The sequence below is a fragment of the Amorphotheca resinae genome (assembly GCF_003019875.1).
Source record: "Amorphotheca resinae ATCC 22711 unplaced genomic scaffold M430scaffold_6, whole genome shotgun sequence".
Lineage (NCBI taxonomy): Eukaryota > Fungi > Ascomycota > Leotiomycetes > Helotiales > Amorphothecaceae > Amorphotheca > Amorphotheca resinae.
In genome coordinates, this window is record NW_020194476.1 from 368,103 (window position 1) to 376,419 (window position 8,317).

Below are 8,317 nucleotides of genomic sequence, written 5' to 3' on the forward strand. Positions count from 1 at the left end.
GGAGGAGGGGACTCAGAGGCTCTTGATCAACACATCCAAGAGGGAAGAAGGGCGAGAAGGATGTGCGAAGATAAAAGGTTCAAGGGGAGAGGAGAGAGAAGAGAGAGGGAGAGAAAGAGGAGGCTTGCTCTGCAAAGACGCTCAGAATGGAGATGAAGAAGAAGAAGAGAAGAAGGGGGAGAGAGGGAGAGAAGAAAGACAATGATGGGGCGAAAAGAAGTTCCGCAGAGGAAGGAAAAGAGAGGGAGGGGAGGAAAAGGCCGAGGCTTCCAGTGGAGAAGAAGAAGAGAAAGGATGAAAAGGGCGAGGGCGATGGGCGATGGGCGATGGGCGATGGGCGATGGGATGAATGGATGACCTCACACGTGAAGCCGACCAGACCTCCTCACTACTCCCTCCCGTCCCCTACTGCATTACCGTGGTATCTTCTTGACAATAATTCAACCCTTTTTCTCGCAAAGCCGTTGGCTGGATTTCCCATAGAAAAAGAGATCAACCTTGTTTGGACGTCCAGCGTCGGTTTTTTTTGTTGAGCCTCGCGCCTCGTCCTCGCGCCGTGTCGTCATTCGGGCCCCGACTCCCCGGTCGTCCTATCAGCGTTGCCCGTCAATTCAATTGGCGCGCGGGCATGGGCCGAGGCAGCCTTGCCGGGAACAGGAGAAGGGATATCTCTTTGCTTCATTATGATTGATTGATTGATGCATCATTGCTCTCTACCCGTCCACCATTCTCGCCCTCGCCTCCTCCATTCCCACGCAATTAACCATTGTTCGTGTTCACACCTCCATCAACTCCTGATTGTAATTATCATTGTAATTGTCATTGTAATAATTCGAACTGTAATAATTCGTCCTGGTGGGGAGGACCAAACACCGGGCACATCTCAACAAAATCAGCCGCCTTGCCTGCTTCGGCTAGGCCTGCTCCCCAAGCCGAGGTTCCTTTCCAGTTTTCCTGCGTGCATGAGCATTATGTAATAATCAACGGCACTTCCGGGAGGCATATCTACGGAGCGCGCCTACACAATGTACATGCTGCCCCTTTTCCGTCTCGCTTGAGGGAAATCCCCCCCCCCCCTTTTTTTATCCTTTTACTTTTTACCTCGTCAATCTCCTTATCATGTGTATACACTATCATTTACATTCCCTTTCTTACATCTATCATCTATCTAACCAACGCCATCCGGCCCATTCCAATCCCCGTCCCAATCCCCATAACCGGACGCCTCGCTGTAGTAATTTAGTATGATTGAACCCCATCCAGATATGTCTCGAATGCTATATACCAACCATAAATGCTTAATCCCTCCCTCCTCACTCAGCCGTGATAAACTCCCCCAAATACCCCATCTCGCTCGCCAACTCGTCCAACGCGCCCATGCTTCCCGCCTCGTTCTCCAAGCTAGGCGTGAAGTCTGACGGGCCGCCAAAGTAGTCCCGATTCGCTGTCCGCGTCTCCTTGATGCGCGCGTGCTCGGGGGCATATTCGCCGTCCAGTCGACTGTAGCTGCGGAACTCCGTGCCAGCGGGCTCCACGACCGGGTCGTAGGTGAACGCATTCCCCGAGCCTCCAGGCTCGACAAGTAGATCGTCGTAGAAATTACAGTGAGGGATGGACGGGGTTTCGCTATGGTTGGAATGGCTAGAGGTTGGGGAGTGGAAGGCGGTGGAGATGGGAGAGATGTGTGATCGTGGCAGGTTGGAGACGGAGAGGCGGCGAGATGAGGGCTGGAGAGGAAGATGCGATTCCTCGGAGACTTGTGGGAGAGGTCTTGAGGTGTTCGTTGATGTGGAGCCTGGGGCTGCTGGGGCTGCTGGGGATTGGGGATCTAAGAATGGAGGGAATACAGAAAGAGAAGTACTCTCTCCTCTCAACGTCATTCTATCGAGATTGTCGACGAGGCACTCCTCATCTTCAGCTTCTTCTTCGATCTCATCCGGGATCAATAGTTGTGGCATATGGTAGGTATTGCTCCCTCGACTAGTCATTCGTCGTACTGGGGAACGTTCCGGGGAGCTTGACCCCTTGGATGATCGTGAGGAGATGTCACGCGAATACCGTCCTGGCGTACCTATAGCTTCCCTCTCCTCGTCCGAGTATGGCTCGCCTCCATCAAACTTGCTCAGTGATAAAGATCGGTCACATTTGTCGCCTAGGGCATACAGTGATCTAAAGCCGAAAAACAGCCGGGGGGATCGTGATGGCCTCTCGGGTTGTGAGACCGAACGGGATGATCCATTTCTCGCGTCAGGCAATGAGGATGACTTCCATCGGACCAGGGTGGAAATCTGGGGTGGTGGTCGTAGTGGCACGAATTTAGCCGCGGGATTCAAGGTCTTGACGTATCCATTGGCCACCGAGCTCATTGAAGCGCTGCGATAACGAAGCGGTTGAACTTCTACTGGGACCCACAGGAGATTTACCGTCTGTCCGGGAAGGTATGGGCAGGACGTCGTAGATGGGAGGGAAGAATCGTGGGTTTCAGTGCCGTCCGCCAGCACGTACTTGTACTACCGTTAGCTTGTCTATTCTTGTCTCGAGTTCAAGAGCACAAACATAGTAGTAATAGGTTTGGCCCATTTTTAAACCGCCTTTTCTTTTGGGTCTGCTACCACCACCCTCTGTATCGGAGATGATGTCTTCGAATGTGTGACATCCACGCCACTGACCATGCGCGCGCCTGGCGTCCCGTTCCATAGGGTAGTGTTTTGTGAAATTATCCCATGATCCGACGAGATCAACCGATTGGGTTGATGAGGAAGTTTGCCTGGAATATTGTAAGCCGGATGAAACTAGATTCACCAATAGATGCAAGTTGTATCTCCAAGATCGCTCTTATATTCACAACAAATATTAAGTGGAGAGTAATTTCCCATTCCACTCTGCGTACGTTTCTAGACAGATGCAAGGACAATAAGACTACAAAATCCAAGCCTATACATTATGTTCCGTCCACACAGCATTGACCCAAAAGTGAGTATCCAAAGGAGGCACCTGTGATACCAAAGTGTAATATATTTTCCGGGGTATCACAAGGAGGGTCCGCACGGTGTTCTGTGCGCTCATGCCAATACCACAACCACGTGGTTGAAGTTCCGTCATACTCGACAGGAACAGGAAATAAACCGCGTTTCCTTTGCATATTTAACAGGAGGATAGCTTGGCCTTCGAAACTTCGAGCCTGGCTCTGCGATATGCAATAGTCTCTGAGGACAAAAGGAGAACCAAACTTTCCAGTACTGCCGGAAAGCAGGCTGATAGTATCCCCATGGCTGGTGCTTCTAATAGCAATTGGACGTCTATACTCGAAGAGAGAATGGAGAAGTTCAAGAAAACGACTGCATCCGGAGGGAATAATGAAGCAGGACGTACAGATGAAATGTTATCAACGTAGTGTCCATGGTGTCGGGCAACACTCAGGTACAGCCCCTAAGACGGATATGGCAACAAGAGCTCGGGGAGATATCGACACGACAGCCTTCTTGCCTTCTCCCTTCTTCCCGGAGCGGGCGTGGTCAGATTCCCGTAGCACTGGCTGCTTTTCTGGCGGGCTGCATCCTTTCGGGAGCGCGGGGTGATTCTTGACCTCAATGGGCCAGGAACGAGAGCATGGGATGAAGCCAGGGATATGACCCTTGCGTGACGTCTTTATAAGTGTAAAGGTAGTAAACTTGAGAGAACCGCGGGGGTCCCGTCTACTCTGTATAGAAGTGATGTGGAATAATGATGGAAGAAGTGATCCTCTGGCCAAAAAGGCACGGGGATGCGGGACGAGCTGGGTGGGGACGTGGAAGGGGCGTGGGGCGAGCCATGGTTATAGCTGATGGACCGCAATGCGGACGAAAGAATAATGGCTACGACGATGTAGATAGTCCTCGCTCCTCGGACGCGGGAACTTGGAAGACGACGAGGAATGGCTCCGTATGGACGGACGACGGAGGACGGACCATGACTCGGGCGTCGAGGAATGAAGAATGCGTCGTCGTATGTAAGCGATTGTAGGGGAGAACCCGGCGGACCCAGAGATCGGGGAACGGCTGGGGGGAGCATGGGACGGACGGCACGCACTTGATTCGCGGCTGGTATGATGTGTAAATGAAATGATGTTATATTACGGGGTGTGCAGTAGAGTAAGGTAGTTTGAAGGGGGAGGGTTGAAGGGGAGAGGTTGAGGTTAAGGTTGACGGTGAAGATGATGGGTGAGAAGAGAGGATTGATGTTCAATCTCTCTCTCTCCATGTCTCTCTTCTCGGAGGATAAATCGAAGATCACAGGACTGGTAAATACGAGGATAAATAGGTAGATAAATACGTAGACAATAATACTCAATTACCAAAAACAGGGACAGGAATTACGGAAGCACGGAGGATGCAATGCCCTGGGCTCCGATCATAGGGGTCTCGTCGTCCCGCAGATTCAGCCCGACAGGGGCAAGCGCTCCAGCTCCGGAACTCCATATCCCCTCCCCCCCTCTTAATACTTCAAGACTCAAGACTTCGATACTCACAAGTAGGTAGTCCAGTGGCAGTAATAAGCAACAAGAAGTCTGTTCTCTGGAGGAATGGAGCATATTTACAAAGCACATGCCTCCCAATAACCATGCAATCATTTCAACAAATGAATACTGTACCAAGGTACTCGGTGGCGCTGTCAATCATCGACGATCAGCCCGCGCCCTGGGTCCTTACGCCGCCGAATGCACTGTAAGGTACCCGATCGTCCCATTGATCGATCGACTTGGGACCCGGCAATCCCTCTCAGCTGGCTCATACATGAAAGACGTATGTTTATATTATTAAAATCTTGTATGATGGGATGCATTCTTCTGCCTTCGTAGCTGACCTCCTGTGCATCCTTCTCAGCCCCGAGGCGTGACATTTGTCATGTACAAAGTATTGAGAGGCATCTGCTGTACAGCGCAGCACGTATTGAAGTCATGACTGATATGTATCTGTGCTCGCTGGATATGTATCTGTGCTCGCTGCTCTCCAGATCATCAGTCGTTGCAGCAATTTCTTAGGGGATTCGAGTGATATTAGGTTATTAAGGTGTATCCTACACAGTATACCAACGTCAACGCCTCCCGAGACGTCTGACGCTCCAACTCTACAAGTACAGCTAGCCAGCCACAGCCAAACGCCCGCGCCAATCCCAGTCCAATCCAATCCGCAAACCGCAGAACAAACCCCCAAATAGGAACAATCGGACCCGATCGGCCAGATAATAAACTTACATCACCTCGTCTTCCATTTCCATTATCATGATGCCGCCTTCTCCGCGGCTACTTTGGACTGTGCTGCCTTTCTCGTCCGCTCGTATCTGGCACTTGTGTCTCCGCTCCAGATGGTGCCCAGCAATCGGTCCCAGAACGTGAAGAACGGCTGTGAGAAGTTGGTCTTGATGCCCCAGCTTTGGTGGTGGATATCGTGGTATCCGGCGTTGTTGCCTGTGATACGCTGTAATGGATCCCATGGCAACGAGTAGCCGCAGTGGTCATCAACAGTCTTGAGCGTCGAGACTACAAAGAACACCATTCCCTGACGTGCAGTCATACCAGACAGCTTGTAGCCAAGACTAGCACCAAGAGTGTCGAGGAGGAATCCTTCGAAGGGATGGTTGTACAGGGCACCAAAGGCGTACGGGACATAAAGACGGTGGTGGCGGGAATGGAATGATGCTAGGCCTGGTCAGAAAATTGCAATGTGGCAAACCGAGTGATTAGAGAAACTTACTGTAGAGCCACCTATTCATGTGCATTGCCCGGTGGAGGAAGTATTGCCATGTATCCACGATGAAGATTGCCAGCGCAAACTGCAAGGCAGGCACGATATAATAGTAGATAGCCCTGGCCACGAGCATCTCCCAAGCGGCAAAGGTCGGAACAGGTGAGCCGGTCAAAACGTCCAAGCCCACCTCCAGAGACGGGTATTTACCACCAGCCAGAACCGCCGCAATCATGGGATGCGACCCCGAGACATTCTTGGAGATAGCCGCGGCGTTCAGGCCAAGGAAGCCCAGGAGCGGCGGAAGCGCTCTCTGTGCAAGCCGTAATCTTGTAGCCCAACGGGCAATATCATAACACTCCTTTCCTGTGACGTCCTCTGGCTCTGTGAAGCCGAGCAGTGCGCCGACGACCGTCTGTATCACCTGCTGGATGATAACATCGCGGGCCACTTCGTACCGGGAGACGTGGTTTCTCGAGAGGATCTCGGCAGGAGTGTGCAATCGGTATTGCGGCCATAGGTCCATAACATCCACATAATGGAAGAAGAGAGAGAAGATCCAGTACGCGGCGATTGGGAGGAATAGGGAGAGGTAGAAGTCGGAGATAAAGGGGACGAGAGGTTTGACGGGCGTGAGGGTGTAAGAAGGGAGGGGTGGCAAGTCGGATCCCGCGGACATGTTTGAGGACATGGTGAGGTTATTCGCCATGTCTGCTGGGCGTAGTGGGATGCTGTCGTTGGTCGTGCAGTTACCGTGTTGCGCACGAAGGAGCGTGAGGGTGAGTGGTGGAAGAAACGGAGAAAAAGGGAAGATGAGGCAAGATTGGTAAAGGTAGGTCTTACTGTACAGACATGGACAAGTACAAGTGAGGAGGCTCAAGAAACCCGAAAAGTAAGAAACAAGAACAAGGGAGAAGGGAGGGTTTGAATGTCAGAAGTTGGAGTTGTGGAAAGGAAGAGATTTCAAGTCGTCGTCTTGGGAGTCAGATCATATCAGCAGTTATCAAATCTCGTTTAAGGGTTTTAGATTCTAAGGTAGAGTCGACAACGCCCCTTGGGAGATGGACGGCGAGCCGACCTCTCTCACGTCTATTATTTGTTTTTCTTTTTCTGTCTATCTCCCTTGGTCTCTCCTTGCTGTTCTCTCTATCTATCTCTTGTATATCTCTTCTATGCGTGCCTATCCGTGTCTCTGTCCACGGCGTGGCAAATCTTCATGCCTCAGGCAGCAGTCCTATCTCGGTCTAGCCCCGGCAGTTCGCTAATCGCTACCTTTTCGGAGTAGTACCGTCTGATGGCAGCCTGAGGTATCCATAGCCCCTCCACTCCCCACGCATGAATTCTTTTCTCCAAATCCATCCGTCGCCCAGATCGCACTGATCCTCTGGTCCATATTATACCCGAAGAACTTCTTCTTTTCTTCTTTCCTGTCCTTCGCCTCTTCCTTGTCATTACACATACTTCTCCCTGAAACTATCGCCCACCATGATTATCTACAAGGTTCGTGGTTCTTCAACTAACCCCGCTACAAGTCTTTGCGCCTAGAACCACACCACCGAGGGGAGCGGCAAAATGTTGGTTGGGGTACCAGGGCTGACAATCGCTATCAATCCAGGACATTATCACCGGGGACGAGGTCATGTCCGACTCCTACGATCTGAAGGAAGTCGATGGCGTCGTTTACGAAGTTGACTGTGCCATGATCACCCTCGGCGCCGTCCAAGTCGGTGAGTACAGCTGGCCTGTCGCTGTCGAACTATCTGAGCAAGTCTAATACGAGACACAGACACTGGTGCCAACGCATCTGCTGAGGAGGCCGATGAGGGTGTCGAGGATGGTGCAGTTCAGGTCAACAACGTGGTCAACTCCTTCCGTCTCCAGTCAACGTCGTTTGACAAGAAGTCATATCTCAGCCATCTCAAGAGTACGTGCCCGTAGTCCACGACTTTGAATGATTGTCTGACAGCGTGAAGCGTACATGAAGAAGGTTAAGGAGGCATTGAAGGAGAAGGGAGCTTCCGATGAGGAAGTCGCCGCATTCGAGAAGGGCGCCTCCGCGTATGCCAAGAAGATTGTGGCCAACTTCAAGGACTATGATTTCTACATCGGCGAGTCGATGGACCCTGATGGAATGTGAGTGTTGTCTTCTGCTCAAATAGGAGCTCTGCTGACCATATATAGGGTCCTCCTCATGAACTACCGTGAGGATGGTGTCACTCCCTTTGTCACTGTCTGGAAGCATGGTCTCACCGAGATGAAGGTCTAAGCAGATCGCAGTCATATATTCGTTGATTTCCTTTATCTGTGCATAGCAGTAGGCTAGTAAAGGCAGTGCGATGTGCCAGGCCTTTTAAACTCGTGATATCAACCCAGTGCAATGAAAAGTTCCCCCTACTCTGAGCTTTTGTGATCCAGGTCCACGTTCTATTTCCGCGCCCAGATCAGGACTTTTATTTGGAACGTATTGAACATATTTCGAACCCAGGGATTGTCGCCCAGCTCTAGCATAAGGTTTCTCTAACTAGCACTCACCCTACAACATGCCCCTACCCTCAAGGACAAGCCAGAGCCCAACACCCCCCCCCCCCCCCCCC

At 51.5% G+C, this 8,317-nt stretch overlaps 4 protein-coding genes across 4 annotated transcripts; 2 read left to right on the forward strand and 2 right to left on the reverse strand.

The window, feature by feature from the left end:
- Positions 1-13: 13 nt before the first annotated feature.
- On the forward strand, positions 14-572 carry M430DRAFT_238804 (hypothetical protein). The gene has a single exon (XM_024864976.1). The coding sequence runs from the start codon at positions 147-149 to the stop codon at positions 531-533; it is 387 nt and encodes a 128-aa protein (XP_024720745.1). The 5' UTR covers positions 14-146; the 3' UTR covers positions 534-572.
- Positions 573-1,313: 741 nt separating this feature from the next.
- M430DRAFT_50417 (hypothetical protein) lies at positions 1,314-3,401 on the reverse strand (the record flags this gene model as incomplete). The annotated part of the gene is made up of 3 exons (XM_024868148.1): positions 1,314-2,504; positions 2,557-2,767; positions 3,373-3,401. The coding sequence occupies 3 exons, from the start codon at positions 3,399-3,401 to the stop codon at positions 1,314-1,316; spliced, it is 1,431 nt and encodes a 476-aa protein (XP_024720746.1).
- A 1,857-nt stretch (positions 3,402-5,258) lies between these two features.
- On the reverse strand, positions 5,259-6,402 carry M430DRAFT_102246 (hypothetical protein; the record flags this gene model as incomplete). Its single annotated transcript, XM_024860780.1, has 2 exons — positions 5,259-5,677; positions 5,733-6,402. 2 exons carry the CDS (start codon positions 6,400-6,402, stop codon positions 5,259-5,261), a joined length of 1,089 nt encoding a protein of 362 aa, XP_024720747.1.
- An 806-nt stretch (positions 6,403-7,208) lies between these two features.
- M430DRAFT_27855 (hypothetical protein) lies at positions 7,209-7,989 on the forward strand (the record flags this gene model as incomplete). Its single annotated transcript, XM_024865741.1, has 5 exons — positions 7,209-7,223; positions 7,339-7,450; positions 7,510-7,647; positions 7,697-7,856; positions 7,905-7,989. The coding sequence occupies 5 exons, from the start codon at positions 7,209-7,211 to the stop codon at positions 7,987-7,989; spliced, it is 510 nt and encodes a 169-aa protein (XP_024720748.1).
- Positions 7,990-8,317: the final 328 nt, after the last annotated feature.